A 21,095-nucleotide genomic window follows, 5' to 3' on the forward strand; every position below is an offset into this window, starting at 1 on the left:
AGGCGAGAGAAGCTCCCAAGTCTGCTTAGCAACCTGGTCCTGCAGTAGCCCGCAGGGCGGTTCCGTGTGGTTCGGCCCTCCCCTCAGACCGCCTGTATCCCTGCATTCCGTGCTCTGTGAACCGCCGCCGCCGCGGCAGCATCTCTTCTCGAGCGAGCTCCCCTCCCTGGCTCCCTCCTCCTTCCCAGCCTCTGCTGCAGCTTCACTCGCTCTGTCGCTGGGGAGGGAGGGGGAAAAGGGGCCGCCATGTTGGATCCGGAGACTTCAGTAGCAGCAGGAGCCTCTGTGTGAGGAGAAACAGGGAGGGGAGGCAGAGTGCGAAAGGTGAGCGACGAGGAAAGGAAGAGGAAACGCAGGAACGGGGCGGGGGGCTCTGGCTTATTACCTCGTCGCTTTGGTGCTCCTCGTCCGAAGAAGATGCCTTAAATTCGGTGGACTGAACGCAGGGGCAGCATCTCTTCATTCCCCCGGATTTGGGGAAATAGCAGCAATCCCAACAGCAGCATCCTCTCTAGGAAAGAAGGGAGGGACGGGGGAAGAGAGCAATAGCCTGACACTCTGAGTCACCCTGTGCCCCAAGACCAACGAGGAGCAGGAGGACGCGCACCGACATGGGAAGGATTGGCAAGGATTATTAGCCGAGCCGGGCAAACGGAGGGAGAATATTATTTCCCTCCACACGCTTCCCTCCCAATATACTGGGGATGGAGGGAGTTGAAGGAAATGAAGACTTCACGTTTATTTTTGGATAGCTGAAAAGCATTAAAAGAAGACTTGGCGAGGAAGGAAGGAAGGAAGGAAAGAAGAGCGATCCTTCCGCAGCCAGCCCTAAGGAAGGGCTGTTTCTGGGGACTTTTCCTTCCCCCTTCTCCCCACCCCCCACTCTTTGAAGAATTGCCACTGATGCATTTTCCAAAGGGGGGTGGTGGTGGTGGAGGAGGAGGAGGAGGGGGTGGGGGTGGTGGAAGAAGAGGAGAAGGTGGTGGAGGAGGTGGCGGCGGCGGCTATCTTCCGACACCGTACTTTCCAAATCCTATGCATTTTATTTTTTGCCCCCCCTCTTCAAATACCTTTCTTTTTGCTGCTCTTTCCTTGAAAGTGAATTGCTGATGCAAATTGAATGGGGATTTTACACTTTAATGATGCAGCAGGATTCATTTCGGGATTATGTTGCATGATCTGAATTTTGAATGAAGGAGGAGACCTTTTAAAATCTGTCTATATATGAGAGAAGTGTGGGGTTCAGGTCCTGGGTTGACTTTTTAAATTAATATTATTATTATTTAAATGTATAAAGTATATATTTTCTCTTCTTTTAAATGTATTAAAGGAGATTTTTAGGGTAATTATTTTTCTTTAATATTCTGTATATATTATATATGTGTGTGGAGAAACTGACCAAGATACAGTTTTCTGCTGGGAATTCTGAGATGGATTATACATTTAATGCCATCCCTGAAGCACTGACTTTTAAAAACACTTTTTAGAAACGAATACATTTTAAAGTTTTAGAATTTTCAAATAAATAATAATAAAGACAGGAGCCCCATAAAAAAACAAGCAACCATGTCTGGAGAAGTGCGCTTGAGACAGCTGGAACAGTTTATTTTGGATGGGCCAACTCAGACAAATGGGCAATGCTTTAGTGTGGAAACCTTGCTGGATATACTCATCTGCCTTTATGATGAATGTAATAATTCACCCCTGCGGAGGGAAAAGAATATTCTGGAGTATCTAGAATGGGGTAAGTCTGATCATACTTCATTATTGCATGACATGGTCTATTTTCTGGTGTTTGGTATGATGTTTGTTTAACTGGTGTATGTTTATAGCTGCATTATTATAGCTCTTATTATTGAGGCATCTTATGTCTCTACTTTGCAACTTTAAACTGAAGTATGACTACTTTTACATAAGGAATTCTAGAGGGAAGTTTCCCAGGGAATGAAAAATCCTCTGAATCTTGACATTGTCAACATAAATGTGCATGGCCTTTTAAGGCTCAGGATTTGAAGGGAGTGTGGGTAAAGAGGTAACAGCAGTACAGCATCTGACCTGCCTCTATAACGATAGCTTTGCATAGGTGGGAAATGATGAAAATGTGTGCTGCTTGCCCAGGATGTTAAGAAATGTTTGAAATAACTAAAAATCAGGGAAGTGAAGGGACAGGAGATGGAGTGTATCCTAAGACATTGTCTAACTATTAAAAATAAGTGAACTTTTAAGCTAGGTTGGCAGACTAACTTGAGTTTCCCATTGTGAATACAATATTGAACTATTTTAGGCCTGTTCATGGAATGGGCATATAGTAATTGGTGATTGAACAATGTTGGCATCATGTCAAATCTGGTTGCTTATTTCCTTCTATAGTAGATAGAACACAGGAGGTGAAGTCACAATATAACAGTTATTCTGTGACCTTCAAGTGGTAAAGTCATGCTGTAGGTTAAAAGTGTATTTTTAAAAAAAGTCTGACCAAAATTGCGCAAAGACATCACAGTATTTTGAGAAGCCCCTTTTTAAAACACAGTTGATTAGAACTCGTTATAGTCAATGATTCGCTGCAGTCTTTAGAAATAAAATCACTGAAAGAGAACTATTATGTGTTTTGCACCCAGAACAAAGCTGATAATTTTGTGCTTGCTTATGCATTTTTGCTATGCAAATACTTAAGACAACTGAATTTGTAATTAGGCTTATTCATTAGTCATCTCAGTTTTGGCACTATTCAGAATAGTTGCAGACTGGTGTTCAGTCATATTCTTGGGTAGATGCCTCTAAAAGAAAACAATATCGAAACTGAGTAATCTGGTAATATGAACGAAATTATGTGTTTCTCTGATGAGAAATGTTTTTCTAATGGTGACACTTAAACTATAGTTTAAATCAGATCATATAATTGCACTGAACAGGCTTGAATAAAATCAGATTAATATCAGTGAAGCCAGTTACATATTATTTGTGAGCATGATAATAAGAATTCATTAAAAGCACGTATTCCAACAAGGTAATGTGTTGTTTCAAGTTTTTGGCAGGAATTTAACATTTTAAAGTTAGTAAACTCAGTAAGAACTTTTACTGGACAGTGCCAGTAGAGATAAAATGCTATTCTGGAATGATTATTATAGTATTACTTCTGAATGCATGCTTCTTTTTTTAAAAAAATCCAACAACCTCAGTTTAGTTTGCATTCTTCTGCTTTAGAGAGAAAAAATTTCCTTCCTTTCAGCATGTTCATTATATTTTAAATATACATTGACCAAATACAAGCAAGATCCTAGTCTGGTAGCACCTTAAAGACCAGTAAATATAAATGTATCAAGAGGACTTTGAAGATAAATTGTAACCTGTGGGGAATTATGGAAGGAGTAAGGTCTACAGCTTTTCCTCCAATGAGTGGTCCTTGGTTAATTTACATGATGGATTCTTTGGGATGTGCACATAAGGATGGCTTTATAGAATCACTAAGCATCCTAAAATTTACCTTTAAAAGCCTGCCAGTGCAATCCTAAGCAGAGTTACTGCAGTCTAAGCCCATTGATTTACATGGGCTTAGACTGGAGTAATTCTTCTTAGGATTGCATTGTAAATGTCCTTAACTATTGATGAGTGTGAATAGTGTTTGTAAGGCTTGCAACAGATCAGCCATCAATGTAACTTTAGCAGAGGGCTTGGCATACAGGAAACTTATGTTCAAGCTTCTTGCTGTTGAAATTTGGCGTGGAGTTGCCTTTGTATTTGTCATAGCTTCTCCAGCTGAGTAGTGGGGTGGGGGTAATCATTGGAACTTCTGTGAGGTACTCATAAAGTGCTTTGAGATAGGCATTTAAAAGGTGCTGTGTAAAATGCATCATTTTTTTCAGTTGTCAGGATTTTTAGATTCTTTTTATACCATTCTGAGCTAATTCTGCCTTTACTGCCTTTTTTTTTAGTTTAAGTCTCATAATATCAAATCTGTCATCATCTTTTAAAAATCCTTGGCAATTTAACACTGTGTATGCCAGAATGAAAACTTATGGCACTCTTATAAGCTCTTGTGGAGGGGTGGGGTGGGCAGGGCAGAGTTTAGGAACTGGTTTTCAGTGGAAAACCAACATCTGGTAGAATATGTTGTTTTGCTGTGTTTTGGTTAAATATTTCAATGTTCTTACATGTTATTAATTGTATTTATTTAAAATATTCTAACTATTGCTGTCTAAAGAATGTACCATTTAATTTTCTAGACCATGCTGGGGTTGTAAAAATTTTACAATTAAAGATTATAAGGATGTATAAATAAATACTCAGTGCTTTTAGTATCTCTGTACTCACATGTAGAGAGTTGTGCAAAACAGAAATGACAGGCAATTGAGCAATTAACATGATTTACCTTTTCTATTTTAAAATATTTTTGTATTTGTTGGTGGAATATATTGCATTCAGAATCTTTGAGAGCACTTCTAAGCTGATTTACTCTGACTCAAGTCTGTTGAATGGGTCTTAGTTCCAGGAAAGTGGCCTTAGGATGGCACTGTTCTGTTTTCAAAGACTTTGCGAAAAGATAAACAATTGAAGAGACTCCTGTAGCCTGTTTCAGTTAAATGTTGTAGAAGTACATCACAGTGTCATATGGAGTCCACTGTGTTTCTGTGAATGTATTCCATGTGTACATGCCGGTTTAAGACTGCGCTGAAGGCCAATTGTTCTTAAGAGGCAGCATAAGGAGATCCTCTCCTTGCAGCAACTGGAGCCTGCCAGCTGGAAAGATTTAAGAATGCAAAGCATGTTGTCCTCCTTTCGTAGAACAGCATCCGTTGTCACTGGTGCTGGTGACCCTGGAAGAGGTAATGCAGGACAGGATAAGGAGGATTAAAAGAAAGACTAGAGAGGGAGGAAAATACTAAAAGTATCTTAGCTAAATTGTAAAAAAAAGTAAAATAATACAAAATATTTTCCTTAAAGGAACGTCCCTAGGGATTTAATAAAAACTATATTTATCTATCTAAATATGTCTCCTGTTTCCCACTAAAATTCTTGGAGTAGCTTACAGAATCATAAAACATGAATAAAAATATCACCAGTCATTGCATCAATCTTCACTAGGGAAAAATAACCACCTGAAACAGTCATATATATCAGCATAAGCTATCCAAAACTTTTAAACTCCAAAGGCTTTGCCCCTTAAGAAGTATTTAAGACTGCAGTGCTAAACCCACTTTAATTTTCAAGTCATATTCAATTCAAAAGGAAGTATTTTACATGTATTATTGTTGTTCATTTTCTTGTAGTGCTTTAGACTTGGGTTAAAGTACTTCACATACATTTGCCTCAGTAATTCTTACAGGAACCTTCTTTTTTGGGTTTGTAGTATCATCTCTGTATTGCAGTGTGGGTGCGGGGTGGGAGCTGAGGGAGAGAGAAAGTGGTTTGATTGACTTCATGGCAAATGTGAGATTCGAATTAGGGATTTCCTAGTACACATTTTAGTTTGTTAGTCTGTGTGCTGTAGTAGCTCATCATGATGTAAGGGCTCTTAATGTACCCTGTGACTTGTGGATGGTATGATCATGGGGGAATCCTTGCCCATTGTCCCTTAGAGGCTTTGTTGGGGGACAGGTGAATGAAGGGGCTCTGGTGGGAAAGCTGCAACAACATGAATTCCACTTCATTAATGATTCATAGTATCCAAACCCTTATTTTTATCATGAAATCCTAATGGACTAGATTTTTTAAAATTTGCATTAAAATTTTTTTTTGAACAGAGTTGTCAACCAGTAGGCCTAAAATTATCTAAACTTTAGAGTTTTGAAAGCTGAAGACTGGTCCTTTTCCAGTGTCCTTAAGGTTCAGGATTAGCGTGTTTGTCAATCCAAACCCAGCACTATCCATGGATCTTATATGGCTAAACTAAACAAAGTAGTATTGAAGAAATGCAATAAGATTGATGTAGGTGATGAACTCGTGTGTCGTCCTAGTGATATAAGGACTAGAAGTCTTGGACTAAGCTTGGGAAGACCAGGTTCAGATTCCTGTTCACAATGAAACATTATAGGTGACCTTAGCTCAGGCATTTTCTTTCAGTGAATAGTGAGGCAAAAATGGAGAAAGGAAAAAGCATATGCTCCCCTGATTAAAATGTACTAAATAAATGAATATTATAACATTACCGCTTTAGCATGAATACTAGTCCTTCCTGTTGATAATTCATAGCGAATCACCATAGTAACAAAGCTTAATTACCCATTGTATTGAGTTTTATGCCATTATTGGTAAGGAAATTGTATAGTACTAACTATGATGTCATGTTACTAGTAATGCAGTGACTTCTCTGAATTACTCATGTAGGTTGCTTCCATGTAGAGTTCTTGTTCTGTGTTCACCCGATTGCATCATTAAATTGGGCTTCTGCCTGACATGCATCGATTTCCTCTGACTTTGTCTTGCAGGTTCCAGATCATTATGAAAATATCATACCGAACACAGCTTTGGGGAAAGCATGGCTAGGAAGGTGTGAATTTCTGCACTTCCCTGTTTACAACCAGTGCCATGTCTAGCACTATTTCCTCTTCTACTATCCTCCCCCCCGCCCCGCCCCCATAATCAACAGGCTTCTTGCTGTTTTTTTAAAACAATTTGGTAGTAGATATATTATTGTAGTGTCCTAACTCTGTAGTGATATTAACACTGCCAAATGAAAAAATAAAAATCACCCCACAGTTGATGGGGGTGGGAATGGCAAGTTTGAAGGGCGAACTTGAGGGAAAAGCATAGGGGGGAAAACCCTTGCAGAAGCTTTGTTGCAAATGCTTCTGTATTCACGTCAGCAGTGAGAGAAAAATGAAGAATCTTCCCTTTGTGGAATCAACCATATATACTTCCACCAAGTGAGGCATTTGGGTGTTTATATGATAAAGTATCCAAATATAGAGTTTTTCTGGTAAGCTTTTTTTTCTTCCATTGGTGATAAGTAAAATGTTATCTTTCTTTTCTAAAGGTTTGTATTAAGTATGTTAGATTTATATCCCAGTTTTTGATCATAAAGTTTTCAAAGCAACACAGTTTTGAAGTACAATTTTATCTTCCTGTTCTCCCTGAATAGTGAGTTCAGAATGGCAGTTGCTTAGACACCAGCACAGAAATTAATGTTTTTTTTTAAAATACCATCTTTGCTTTTAGATTGTTTGATAGTTATTTTGGAAATGCTAAAAAGAAGTCTGAATTGGTCAGAGATTTAACACTTAAATTTAGCATTGTACTTGCAGTACAGCATATATTGCAGCAGATTACAAATATCTACAGAAATGATGAGATATAGCAATATTTATCTGATTAACTATAAGCAGGAGTTTTTTACAGCTTTATAACTTCAGATTCAGTTCAGATTATGCTGAGAAGTTCATCAAATGTGCACATTTTTATTATCCAAATTGTGTCTGTTAGTCATTTGTATGAATAAATATGCTTAGCTGTCTGTATCATACACTGGAAATTAAATAATTGTCAGAAATGATAATTTGTAGGAGGATCACATGGGAGTATTTCTTATGTGAGCTTTACATTTTTAGTCTGAAGTTCTCAGTTAAAATGAGAATAAAAACAGACAGAGCAACCCTGCAATTAGAAACAGTGCTATACTAACTCCCCAGCATGCTTCTTCCACTGTTTCTTAATGTGGCCTACATACACACCATGCCAGATTTATTTTAGATCTGTTTTATGGTTTATTAAACACTGGCTAGTTCTGCCATTACTGGTATGGAGAACATTGAATTATCTTTTAATTTAGGAGAGTTCAGCTTTGATCCCAAGAAGTTGGGAAGTTACAATTCAATCTATTTTTAAAAAGTAGTTCAGTAGTTGACATGCTAAGTAGTGCAGTCTAAATTTGTGCAAGATAGGAGTGCTGAAATAGATTATTTTAATTTCAAAGGATTACAGCTATGTTGACGAATGGGAACAGGGCAGACATACGTAATTTTTCATTGATAAGAATTTTAGGAATGCCTTCTACTCCATAGTGAAATCTCTGGTATGCTTTTGTTCAGAAGAAATCAAAGTAGAAAACTGATCTGAATAATTTCACTAGCTATGTCATAAGCCTCATACATAGTTAGCCAACCAATTAGAGTGAGTGCATTTCTGAAGTCTAAGTATCAATCTAGTAATTTTTTTTGCATGGATTGAAAGAAATATTCAATAATGTAATCATACACTATAGAGTACAGCACAGTAAAGTTGTTCTCTTTAAGAATCTAAGATTTTGGAGAAGTGTTTCTAAAGCAAAACATAATCATGCTATTGTAAGACAGAAGGAGCACTTAAAATCCATTATCCCAGAACAACCCAAACTGAATTTCATTTCAGGATTGTCAAACTGATTTTCCAACTGCAGCTAAACATACCACATACATATGCCAAATTATAACAAATAATAGTGTGATATAGGCACTATGGACTATGGCATTCTAATGTTAGTGCTTAAGTAAATATGAAACCCTGCCCTCAAGTCATAGTTAACTTATGGCAACCCCTGGTGGGGTTTTCATGGCAAGAGACTAACAGAGGTGGTTTGCCAATGCCTGCCTCTGCAACCCTGGTCTTCATTGGTCTGCCATCCAATAACTAACCAAGGCTGACCCTACCTAGGTTTTGAGATCTGATGAGATCAGACTGTCCTGGGCTATCCAGGTAGTTGTGTCTAAAAATGAGCAAAAATATCAGTTTTGCAGTTAGCTACTTATCCCACAGATGTAAATTTATACTAGTCAGTTGGTTTACTATAACCACTACTCTGGCTCTTTTATGACATATGGAAGTATATGTAGGCTGGCAGCAGGTTAAAATTGTGACTATTTTTGCGCTCTCTTGAAAAGCTAATATACCAGACAACTCAAACAGAATAATGAAATGCCATTTTATTGTGGAATTCATGGCTGTCTAAGTCTTCTAGTCTCTTGGAAAGCACCTCAAAGGCTTCCTCACTAGCTTTAATGTTGAAATTTGCTTTGCATATGCAATGGGGGCACAAGCAGGAAAAAAGAGGGAAGCTGGATGAGAAATTTAACAAAGAAACAGGTAAATAGGAAGCAGACTTTTTAAAGTAACAGATACGTTACTTAAAGTGACCCCTAGTTTTAATAATTACACATTTCCATGCCCCACAAATATACACAGATTATTGAAAGCAGTCCTGTATTAGTAGGTGTTCACAAGGGATTGTTCTGTAATATTTGCCCTTTGTCCTAGCAAAGCAACAGCTTGGGGTGCCATTAGTCAACAGAGTGCATATGCCATGAACTGAGATCAAGGCATCCCAGTTTTAAATCAACTGCTGTGCTTTCTTTTTGTGTGTGTGCACTTTTTGTTACATACACCACAACTTGTCTACGGCTGCTGAAGCTCAGGACAATCATCATAAAAGAATAATTTTGCCAAGCTCTTATATATCCTCTACTTTTGAGAGACACACTGTATTGTTGGTGTCTCATAAAAAAATTACAAATGTTCATTCCATGACTACGTAAGAGCTCACTGAGGGAGAAACAGTGAGATAGAAGGGTTTCCCCTTTACCTGAACTTACTTTCTCAAGGTCTTGGTGTTAAATGTAAATTGACTAGTTCCTTTTCACAAGCCAAGCCAGAGCTGTACTAGGTAGGAGATGGAAGAAATCACATTCTTTAGCTACAAATACTACAATTTGATAAAGCGTTAAGATTAGTATTTAAAACAGGAAATGCTCTTCTGTGATGTTCTCTTTTAGAAAAAATGTGGAGTGGAGAGGAGAAAGGGGGATTAGAGAGGGGATGTAGTGGTAAAAACATATTGTAGGTTATGTTTGAAAACCTTTAATCTTGCGATCAAAAGCAATATGCTCCTGAATTCTAAATGCTTGGGGAGGTAAGAGGCTGTGATTACTTAATGACAAGGCAAAGGCATGGTGAGTATTTTCAAGTACTTTTCTTCCCATTTCTCAGCTCTGATATTTAAAACAGACTCATTGGCACAAAATGAATCAAGAGATACCAAAATAAGCTTGAATAGGTTTCCTGTACCCAAGGGCATTGGAAGAATTGTGGAACAGTAACTTATTTTAATGAAGTCTAGAGGGTCAGGGAAAACCAGGATTTAGAGGGCATCTGCACATATGTGTTTCCTAGTTGTAGTTGCCAGTGGGATCGGTGCTTAATTTGCAAAGAGAGAAGTGTTGGTGTTCTTAAGCTGTGTGAAACTTAAATTATTCCTGTGTAAGATTGCTGAACTATGGATTCTCTGATTGGCAAGGGACTAGTCGCTTGTTGTGCTTCAGTGTTTCTCAGCAGCTGTAAATAGGATAGGAACACTTCACCTAATGGTACGTATTCAGTAAACTATAAGAATGTGTGTGTTTATGGAAGATTACACAGTGCAAATCAATACTAGCAATGACTTGGACATTCAGTAAGCAATACAATAAAGTATAGATTGCAGAAATTTGAAAACAAGTATAAATTTGAATACATAGCTGAAACAAAACATAAGCAATTTGGTGCAGGGAGTTCTCCACCTCAGTTCACACCCCCTGCTGCTACTCATTTGGCCAGCAGAGGAAGAATTGGAGAGAAACTGGGGGACTTAAGTGGTTGTGGTGGGCCCTTCTGGACGATGTTGTGATGTTGCTGGTGATGTGACAATGTCATTTCCTGCACAGCCAAAAGTAATGTCATCACATCGCCAGGCGAAATCCTGAGTGGTTCTGTTGGGACATAACATAATGATGTCACTTCTAGAAGTGATTTCAGTGAGTCACATGGCTGGTAAGGTCTCACCATGAACTGGTAAGCCTCTGCTCCTGACCTCCTGCTGTTTCATGCCCCGCACTGGTTGCCGGGGGGGACCTGGCAACCCTGACTGCATCACAAGGGGATTTGAGTACAGAGGTGTAGAACTGTGTGCCCTCCGCATATTGAGGACATCCAATTCCGTAGCTAGAAATGATTTCTCCTAAAGGCTTTACATAAAGGTTGAATAAAATGGGGGACAAGATTGTACCCTGTGGAACCATGCAAGATAATATCCACACTGAAGATGTCTTGTCTCCAGCAGCAAACCTTTGAGTCTGATCCATGAAGAACAATTTAAACCAGTCCAAGGCACATGCCCAGATACCTGCTTCTGTCTCCAAACATTTCAGCAGGGTGACATGATCTACTGTATCAAAGGCTGCAGATAAGATCCAGGAGGAGCAATGAGGAAGCATTGCCTTTGTCTACATTCAGATGGAGATCATCAATTAAAGCCACCAGAGCCATTTCTATCCCATAGCCTGACCTGAAGCCAGACTGAAAATGGTCCAGATAGCAAGAGTTATCCGTGAATACTTGGTCTTGGTCTGCTAATGCTCTCTCAGTGACTTGCCTAGAAAAGGCAGATTAGAGACTGGGCAATAATTGGCCACAACATTTTTGTCTAAGGATTTTTTAGTAGTTTTTTGACCACCTTTTTGAGTGGTCAAGGGAAGTGCCTTGAGTTAGTGACTGATTTATGATAGGCATACAATTTCGCAACCCTTTTGAACTCAAAAGATGGCATTTACTTCTACCTGCATGTCTGAAATACAGAAATAATAGTTCTGTACCCCAAGAAGCAGCAGGTTATTTTTCATGCTGTTCAAGAGCTGAAATGGGGGGTGCTATGGGGAGGGTGAAACAAAAATATACTTAGAGTTATACAATACCTAAAAATTGCCTTGGCCCTAATTCAAGATCACCCCTTTTGGGGTGTGTAAAAAGGAAAGTAAAGACTATAGCTGAGTCCTGGGGTGCTTTCATGGCATGGCTATACCATATACATCCTCCCTAATAAATAACCATTGCTATCACCTTTGACAGAGGCAACCACTACTTCAAGTCAAGTGGTGCTAGCCTTGGTGCAGATGACCTCTTAAATTGTGAGGTATAAGGAGGAATCATTGAAAGAACAACATACTTGATCTTGCCAATAACAATGGATTTTGCCAATAGCAGTGGCATACTCAGCAGCTAAAGAATAACGGTCCAAAATTTGAAGACTTTCTTTAATCTTACTTATGCTTAAATTTTTATTTTCTTCAGCAAAATTTAGAATCTCAAAATCATATTGCATCTAGAGGCACAAACTAAGAATCACTGAAAGCATTTTAATAAAAGATTAATCTGCATTTTAGCAAGCTCTCCTGTAAAAATAAGTAAACATTCCCTCACAGTTATTAGTAGATGTGGAACTGTGGCAGAAGGGAATCTCTTAGTACCAGTTGTATACATTGTTGTATGTCAACCCATAGTTTCCTCCCATAAGACATATGGCAGCGCCGGATCCAGGCGCATGGACACCCGGGGCAAACCTTGCCCGGGCGCTCCGCATGTGCAGAGCACGTGCGCGCCCCCAGCACTGCATGATGATGTCACTTTTGTGATGTCATCACGCAGGGCGAGAGCCATGCACAGCAAGCCGGCCGCTCCAGCGCCCAGTGAGCCATGGAACTGGCGGCAGCGCGGGTGTGTGCTGGGGCGGCTAGCTGGCTTGCCACGCATGCAGGACCTCCCAGCCCTGCGCTCAGCCACCCCACGTGGCAAGCCAGCTGCCCCAGCGCACGCTCTCGACGCCGACAGCTTCGCAGCTCACCAGGTGCTAGGGTGGCCAGCTTGCCGCGCGGCCAGCTGAGCGCAGGGCTAGGAGGACTTCCACGCAGTTAGCGTGCCCTGCTGCCCTGTGCTGCCCACGCGGCAAGCCAGCCACCCCAGCGCACGGTGAGCCGCAGAGCTGGCGGCGGCGAGGGTGTGCGCTGGGGCAGCTGGCTTGCTACGCTGGGGGCTGAGTGCAGGGCTGGGAGGTCCTGCACGGCAAGCCAGCCAGCCGCCCCATTGGCGGGGCTGGCGAGGGTCTCCCAACCCTGCGCTCAGCCTCCCGGGCAGCTGGCAGCCACGCCCGGCGCCCACTCTTTGGCGGCGCCAGGGGCAGGCTACCCCCCTGCCCCCCCCTCGATCCGGTCCTGACATATGGTTAAGCACATATTAGGATCTGGCAGGCTGATGGGTCAGCTGTGGAACTCTGTGTTCTGAGGTAAAAACCAGGCAAAGGAAACTGCAGACAGTTGAAGAAAGACAGTACAAGACTCCTGAATAGGGATTTTATATAAAAGTCAATATGGCAGCTGAGTTTTTAAATGTTCATGGGGAGATGGTACACAACCTTTCTAGGGGCCATTTCAATGACAACCTCTCACATGAACCTGCCAAAGTGCCCACCATACCACCTCTCCCTCAGTCCAACTCCACCTCACACCTCTTACAGCCATCACCTCTTACTGCCGCCAAAAAGCCTTCTGGCAGATGTCATGCAAGATACACTGATGCTAAAAAGAGTAAGCAACTTAGAGATGTGGCAAAGAAATATGCACATCCTGCTGCTGCGGTGCACCAAGCAGCAGTGGCCAAGTACCAGCAAGATCACCCCAAGGTACATAGAGCGGCAGAGTCTCTCTGAGCAAAGCAATCCTGGAAGACAAGTAGAGAGGTGCTCACTTTAATGGAACATCAATGCTCACTCAGGCATGGCATATGATCCTTCACTACCTTCAAGCTACCTCTTAACCTCATCTATGCAGAGCCACCCCTGTTCAGCATCTCAACATGGCCCAAGTGCAGTGGAACTGTAAACTCATTGTTTGGGATGAGAGCACCATGGTGCTTAAGGGGTGTTTTGAGGCACTGAGCATAAACCTCAAAGATGTCAGGGGCAACAAGAGAGCGATGGGGTAGTCACGGTGCTGCTGGCTGGAGACTTCTGGCAGACACTGCCAGTAGTCCCAAGGGGAACTCAAGCAGACGAGGTTACCTTGTGTGTCAAGGTGTCATATCTGTGGCCCCTCATCAGGAAACTCTCACTAAGAAAGAACATGAGGGTCCACTTGAGAGGCGAGGTGTCTGCTGGGGAATTCTCTGAACTCCTACTAAAAATAGGAAACGGAGCGTATCCCGAATCCAAAGGAAAGGTGACCATTCCTGCAGGCCTGGGCACAGTAGTGACGAGCCTAGCAGACCTAACAGCCACGATATACCCTGATATCATCACTATCATGGAGAAGTCCATGGACTGGCTGTGCAAGCGTGCCATTCTGACCCCCCCCCCCAGATCGACAAGGCTGCCATTATTAATGAAACACAACTCACTCAAAATGGAGTACAGATCTGTGAACTCAGTGGTGCAAATGGATGACGCGGTCCACTATCCTGTGGAGTTCCTCAGTATGCTCAACTCTCCTGGCTTCCCAGCCCACAAGCTTCTCTTCAAAGTGGGGGCTCCAGTGATGCTGCTTCAGAACCTTGGCCCATCCAAACTCTGCAATGGCACCAGACTATGAGTGAAAGCCTCCACAGGAACATCATCGACGCCACATTGTTTACCAGCAGTGCTTGGGGGGCGGGGGGAGAGTCGATGTTCATAACACGTATACTACTCATACCATCAGAGAACCCTTTCAAATTCAAGAGACTGCAGTTCCCCCTCAAGGCTGCTTTGCTATGACAATGAACAAGTCCCAGGGGTAGATACTGAAAATGGCAGGAATTGACTTGAGGGAGGACTGCTTCTCACATGGGCAGTTCTATGTGGCCTGCTCCAGAGTGAGCTCACCCAGCAGCCTGGTGATCCTAGCACCTGTAGGGAAAACCACCAATGAGGTCTACAAAGAGGTCCTTCAGTAGAAAAAAAGTTTTTATGTATTTTTCACTTTATTTATTGCACTATAATCTTTTCCTTTTAAAATCTCTTCAGTAAATGTTACTTTTCGAAATTCACTTCATCAGTTTTCGGCATCAACAGCTTTGCTTTATTCAAGCACCTTTGTGAAGATTGGGTACTGTGCTATTATACTACAAAACCAACTAAACCCCCCCAAAACTAAAAAAATGTTACATACCCGTAAGTAATATAACTGGATTTAAAGTAGTTAAATACTGTAGCGAAGCACAGACATCAAGCTAGTACTATAAATGATAAAGATGTGGCCTATAATTATACTGAGAGCCAGATTGGTGTAGTGGTTAAGAGTGCGGGACTCTAATCTGGAGAACTGGGTTTGATTCCTCACTCCTCCACTTGAAGCCAGCTGAGTGACCTTGGGTCAGTCACAGCTTCCAGCTCTCTCAGTCCCACCCACCTCACGGGGTGTTTTGTTGTGGGGATAATAACATACTTTGTAAACCGCTCTTAGTGGGTGTTAAGTCATCCTGAAGGGCGATATATAAATCGAATGTTGTTGTTGTTATTAATTCATTCACCACGCAATCCTGTGTAGAGTTACACCAGTCTAAGCCCATTGATTTTAACAGATTTAGACTGCCCCGTGGCGCAGAGTGGTAAGCAGCAGCTCAAGCTCTGTTCACGACCTGAGTTTGATCCTGGTGGAAGCCGGATTCAGATAGCCGACTCAAGGTTGACTCAGCCTTCCATCCTTCCGAGGTCAGTAAAATGAGTACCCACTTTCCTGGGGGTAAAGTGTAGATGACTGGGAAGGCAATGGCAAACAACCCCATAAAAAGTCTGCCAAGGAAACGTGATATGATGTCCCCCCATGGGTCAGTAATGACTCGGTGCTTGCACAGGGGACTACTTGTACCTACCTAGACTGAAGTACTTCTGCTTAGGATTTCACTGCCAGTCTTTCTCTTTATATGTTTGGTTCAGTAGCATGTGATATCAGTGGTATGAGTTGGATTGGATGTTTCTGAGGAGCTGTCTAGGGTAGATCAGATTCACTATTGCATAATGTTCAGGAATTGATGAGTTGTGCATGCTAAGAATTGTGTTAAATGCTGGCCAGCTACATTAAAAAACCATAGTTAAGTCTTGTGTAGATAAAGCTTACAGTTGTTATTCATCAAGGAATTAAAAATCTGAAAAATGTCAGCATATGATTCATGAATAATAACAAATGTATGTTTTGTCTGTCATAATTATTTAAATTTAAATAGTTTTAAAATACCAGTTATTTAAGAAGTATGAAACTGATGACATAATCAGGATAATTGCACATTGTATAATTGCATAAATGCATATGCAACTCTGGGAGGAGGGGGTTATTTGTTTTATTGTATTCTATATAAAAGTGGATTTGGAAAGGTGGAATATAAATATTTTAATAAGTAAATATTCTCTTCCTAAAATGTTTCTCAAAGTTGTTGTGTTTGCTAAAGTCCTTCTAGAATTTTACAAGAGAACCAGGTAGAAACGTGGTTGTGCCCTAGCATGCTTATGCTTTCACAATGAAAAAAATATATGGAACTATTTGATGCTTTTAACGAGCTATTTTTCTATGATTGTACAATATAGGTATAATGAGTTTTTAATTCAGTTGAAGCTTCATTTCGTGCAAATTGTAAAAGTGGTATATTGTGCTCCAAAATTAGTGTGTAAGTATGCCTGAATTCATGAATGACTTCTATAGCTGCTAGGCAATTGCTTAAAATAGTTCTTAACACTCCTACAGATCTACGCTTTAACATTTCAGACAGAAAATGCCACAGGGCAGTTGTTCAGAGATAAAAACATTTTTATCCAGTTTGCCTTAGAATTAGCTGTGCTGAAAGACATGGATTCTTGACTTAGGCTGGGAACAGCTGTGCTATTTCCTCCATCCCCTACAAAGTACTTGATTAAATATGTCATTCTGTTTGAGCCTAATTTGAAAGGGATCTTCTTATGATCCTTGTAGTGGGTAGCACAAAGATACTTTTATTTTAATTGTCATCATTGTTCTGTTTGGCAGAGTTTATGGAAACAGTTTTCTTACAGAGAAGCTTCTGGAGAAATATATAATATTCTGGCCATACATGTCTGCCATCCTAGGAAATGCCAGTTTGATGTAGTGGTTAAGAGCACGGGACTCTAATCTGGAGAGCCGGGTTTGATTCCCCACTCCTCCACTTGAAGCCAGCTGGGTGACCTTGGGCTAGTCACAGTTCTCTGGAGCTCTCTCAGCCCCACCCACCTCACAGGGTGTTTTGTTGTGGGGATAATGATAACATACTTTGTAAACCACTCTGAGTCGGTCATCCTGAAGGGCGGTATATAAATCTGTTGTTGTTGTTGTTGTTATTTCAGTTTTTTTAAAAAAATAGGACAACCATCCGAGGGAATTTTTTTTTTTTTACAGAGGTATACCTTTCTAAGTCCATATCAGTGGCTTAGAAGGATGCAGATCTGCTTAGGACTGCACTGTAATTCTTTTTTTACTTACCCACAGCACATCTCTGGCTAGTGAAATAATAATTCCAATTCATATTTAAAGCTGCAGTCTTCTGCCTGCAAACTCACTTCCTTCTCTCTTCTCATGGAGATCAACAACTTCCTGTTTTTCAAGAAATGGCAATTTGTTATGATGTCCGAATGAGGCAAAACAATGAACTGTGGATTGTAATTTCACCTACAAATTAGGTTTTCCAGCCAGGATTACAACAAGGTTTGGAATTCTGGTTTGTAGACAAAACCATCAGTTGTTTCATCTAATTTGGAAGTCACAACAAATTTTGAATTCTTGGGAACTAGGAAGCCTCCATGTCATGTGCAAGGAGAACAGGAAGGTTCTGGATACTGCAAAACAGATTTCTGAAGCTTGTTCTTGGACTGAACAAACCTTTGAACACAACCATTGTTAGAGAAGATGCTCAGGAATCTAATAAGGAACACAGTGATAAGGTAGATTAGTTAAAAATAACCAATTACTGGTAGCATCTTTATCATTTAATGTGATATTGTTGTGCTCTATGCATACAGTAAGTAATGTGTAGGTGTGGATTTTAACTTCGGACAGAAAAACCCTAGGGCCAGACTCCTGCATCAGACATGAGAAGGTAAATGCTGCAGAGGAGCTGTGGATATTGTTAGATTCTGGAGCAAACCCCAGCAGAATTTATTAGGAGACGGTGCATAGGTAACACACATTGACCAGACCAGGCATAAGGTAATTTCTCTTTAATAAGACAGGGATTTAACTTTATTTTAGCATTCTCAATAGATTATCTGTTATCATTGCAGGGTAATATAATCGTGGTTCTCGCAAGACAGATTTTATGTATGTAATTTGAAGTTGTATGCATAGAGGGGTTAAGCAATCAAACACCTGAGATTTGAGAATCTAGACATCAGCAATATTAAAATAATTTCTCTTGATCTTAGTTATTGTTGCTGTTGTTTTGGTGCCAGGGAAAGAGAAATGCAGTGTGTTTTACTGGGCCAAATTTTTTTGATAAACGTATTATAAGCATTTGTTGGCAATGTAGTTTCGTACCAAGAAATATGTGCACACAGCAGATTTGGTGTCATTACAACAGTTCAGAGGTTCAGAATTAGATATTGTGGAGACATTTTTTTTCTGCACACCTGAGGGAATTCCCAAGTTTTCAGAACAATCATGAACATTTAAAAACGTTTTTGAGGGGAGGGGTGTGTGACAAGACCACTGAAACTGCTGGTGCAGACAACATCCAGCAAATGCTGGGAAAGATCTGCACTGAGTGCTGGTGATGCTTGGCTGCCTTCACTGCCCTACCCTCCTAACTAGTAGAAGAGAAAGAGGAGGGTGGCCAGGAAGGCCAGAACATTGAGTGCTGTAGTATCAGGGCTGCTGCCATTACTGTCAGCCCTCCTTCCACCCCTTCCTGCAAAGAGGAAATAAAGAGGATGGCTGGATATGGTGGGTGCTGAGTGCCCGCAGTTTTGGGGCTGGGAGAGAGCTCAAGCATCTGTGTCCAACCCCCATATTTTGGCAGTCCTCTTTCCCAACTGCTGCTTCCCCCTGCTGCCGCACTGTGAGCTGGGGAAAAGAAATGGGAGCCACTGCCCCACCCCACCAACAGCACTGCATGCAAGTGGGTGGGTAGAAGTAGGGGGTGAAGAGCGCCTCCCCCCCCATCCCTGTTGCTGGAGGTGGCAGCACTGTGAGTGGGCAGCTTAACCAGTGTGTGGCTAGCCAGCAGTGAGAGTGGATGAAATTCTTCCATCTTGCAAATCCTGCAGGTCTCTTCTTTTAATAGGCTATTAGCCAGTGTTATTGTATCGCTTGTTTGTGATGTCATTTACATGGTTCATCTGCCTGGAATAGCACTTAACCATCCCTCTGCTTCTCAGGGTCTTAGCTTGCAATCTAAGAATAAATAACTTATGGACCAGCATTCTTGAGGAGGGGATGGATCCCTGGGTATCTATAAGGGAAGCATGCATGGACCTCCCTGTAGCTGGTACAGGCCCCAAGGCCTCTGGGTAAGGAACATAAAAGGCTCAATGGAACCCTAAGTTAATATTCTCAGGAATGTGCAGCTGTGCCTATGTGAGGTGGGGTGGGGGTTGGTTGTATCCAAATGAGAGTTTATTATACTTGTGTGTGAGTATTTTTTGAAATGTGTTACTTTAAAATTAGGAAATTATAAATCTGAGTTAATGATCAGTAGTATGTTAAAAGTGAAAAGTGACAGTTTAGATAAAAAAAAGATGTTAGAACACTTTTCAGATAAAATGCTTGTCAATGTAAAATGCTGATGCCAAGATATACTCTCCTTTCCTCGTGTGATGATTGTGAAATTAGCCAACTTCTATTGGTTTGAATCAGGAAGTTACATACAGTCTATTATGTGACTGCATGGTAAAGAACAAAACCTCAGGAAATCCTGTGGCTGAGAAAAAGTTCAGGCCACATTCTCAACAGCAACAAAACCCATTAAATATCAGTGTTTCACATTAAAACTGAGAGATTTGTTTCTAAACCAAATATCCAACATTTGTTAAAGGGGCAATATATAATGAAGTACTTAAATAAGCATTAGCAACAAACATGCAACATAGCTTGAGATTTTTTCATACAATAGTTGAATCCATTGTAATACAAATACCTTGAAAAACTGCTACATACATTTGCTTATGGGCTTCTCTAGCAGTAGGGTTCTGAGAATTTACTTTTACATGGAGGTGGCAGAAGAGTACCAAAAAGGCTATATACTAGAGGAGGAGAAAGGACATCACCTTGCTCATTTTCATATTACTTAACTTTACATACATTTAAAAATTAACCATTGTTTATCTAGCCTTATGAGTGAGCAAATTAAAAAGATGGCAAAAATAAGCAAATGCTTGGAGTGGTTGAACCTAAGCCAGTTGGCAATGCAGAGCTCTGATTGTCCCTGATCCTGATGCCATCACTCCATAGTTATGTAAGGTCACCTTTTCCAGTCTTCCTCCTTTTTTCCCTACTATATTTTAATGTGAAGAAATAGAGATGACGGAACACACATACTTTTGGAATACTTTCAACCATATTTTCTGTGTTACAACCTAAATATCATGATGTTCTCTTTAACAAAAAGGTAAAGCGTGCCATCAAGTTGCAACTGACTCATGGCGACCCCATGAAATTTCACCTCATTTTTTAAAAATTATTTTATTTTTACTTCATGTTGTAGTGTCAGTTTTAACACAGGAACCTGAAAACAGTGCTCTGTGAAACACTTTTTATTTGAGAACAGGAGCAAGCTCAGAATTACCAAAAATACACAGAGAGAGAAAGATACACAGAGACAAAATTGCACAGCTGTGGACTTAGCTCACACCAGCATGAGGGGGTGGCTGGAGGGAGTCAAGTATCCGTGATAAGTTTCAGAACATGTTATATAATTTTACAGACAAAAGGACTTTAACAAACAACTGACGTATGGGCAGAGATAACCCACTTGACTTTACTGTTTCTTGAGCTCAGATCACAAACTCAGAATTTATCTAACCACACCGTGCATTTAATTTATCTCGTACCTAGAAACTCTGTGTTTCTTTGTCAGGACAGAACATGAAATTGCAACCTCTGGTGTCATATGTGACAAGCATTTTACAGAAAAAATAAATATTGCAAAGAAAGAAAGTCAGATTTTTATAATGTCTATGTCAATTTATCTCCCACCTTTCCCCCCAGGCAGCTTACATTATTCTCCTCTCTTCCATTTTGGTCCTCACAACAACCCTGTGATGTAAGTTACACTAATAATATGTGATTGGACCAAGGTCACCCAGCAGGCTTCAATGGCAAGGTGGGAATTGTATTGGGGTCTCCCAGATT

General features: G+C 40.8%; 1 protein-coding gene across 2 annotated transcripts in view; it reads left to right on the forward strand.

The window, feature by feature from the left end:
* Positions 1 to 1,316: 1,316 nt before the first annotated feature.
* CDC42BPA (CDC42 binding protein kinase alpha) overlaps positions 1,317 to 21,095 on the forward strand; it is a 326,855-nt gene continuing 307,076 nt past the window's right edge. For both annotated transcript variants that reach the window (XM_054979352.1, XM_054979361.1), the window contains exon 1: positions 1,317 to 1,744. In XM_054979352.1, coding sequence (XP_054835327.1) covers positions 1,567 to 1,744 — 178 coding nt within the window. In that variant the 5' untranslated portion in view covers positions 1,317 to 1,566. The remainder of the gene's footprint in view (positions 1,745 to 21,095) is intronic.

The sequence above is a fragment of the Eublepharis macularius genome, chromosome 1 (genome assembly GCF_028583425.1).
Source record: "Eublepharis macularius isolate TG4126 chromosome 1, MPM_Emac_v1.0, whole genome shotgun sequence".
In the NCBI taxonomy this organism is placed as follows: Eukaryota; Metazoa; Chordata; class Lepidosauria; order Squamata; family Eublepharidae; genus Eublepharis; species Eublepharis macularius.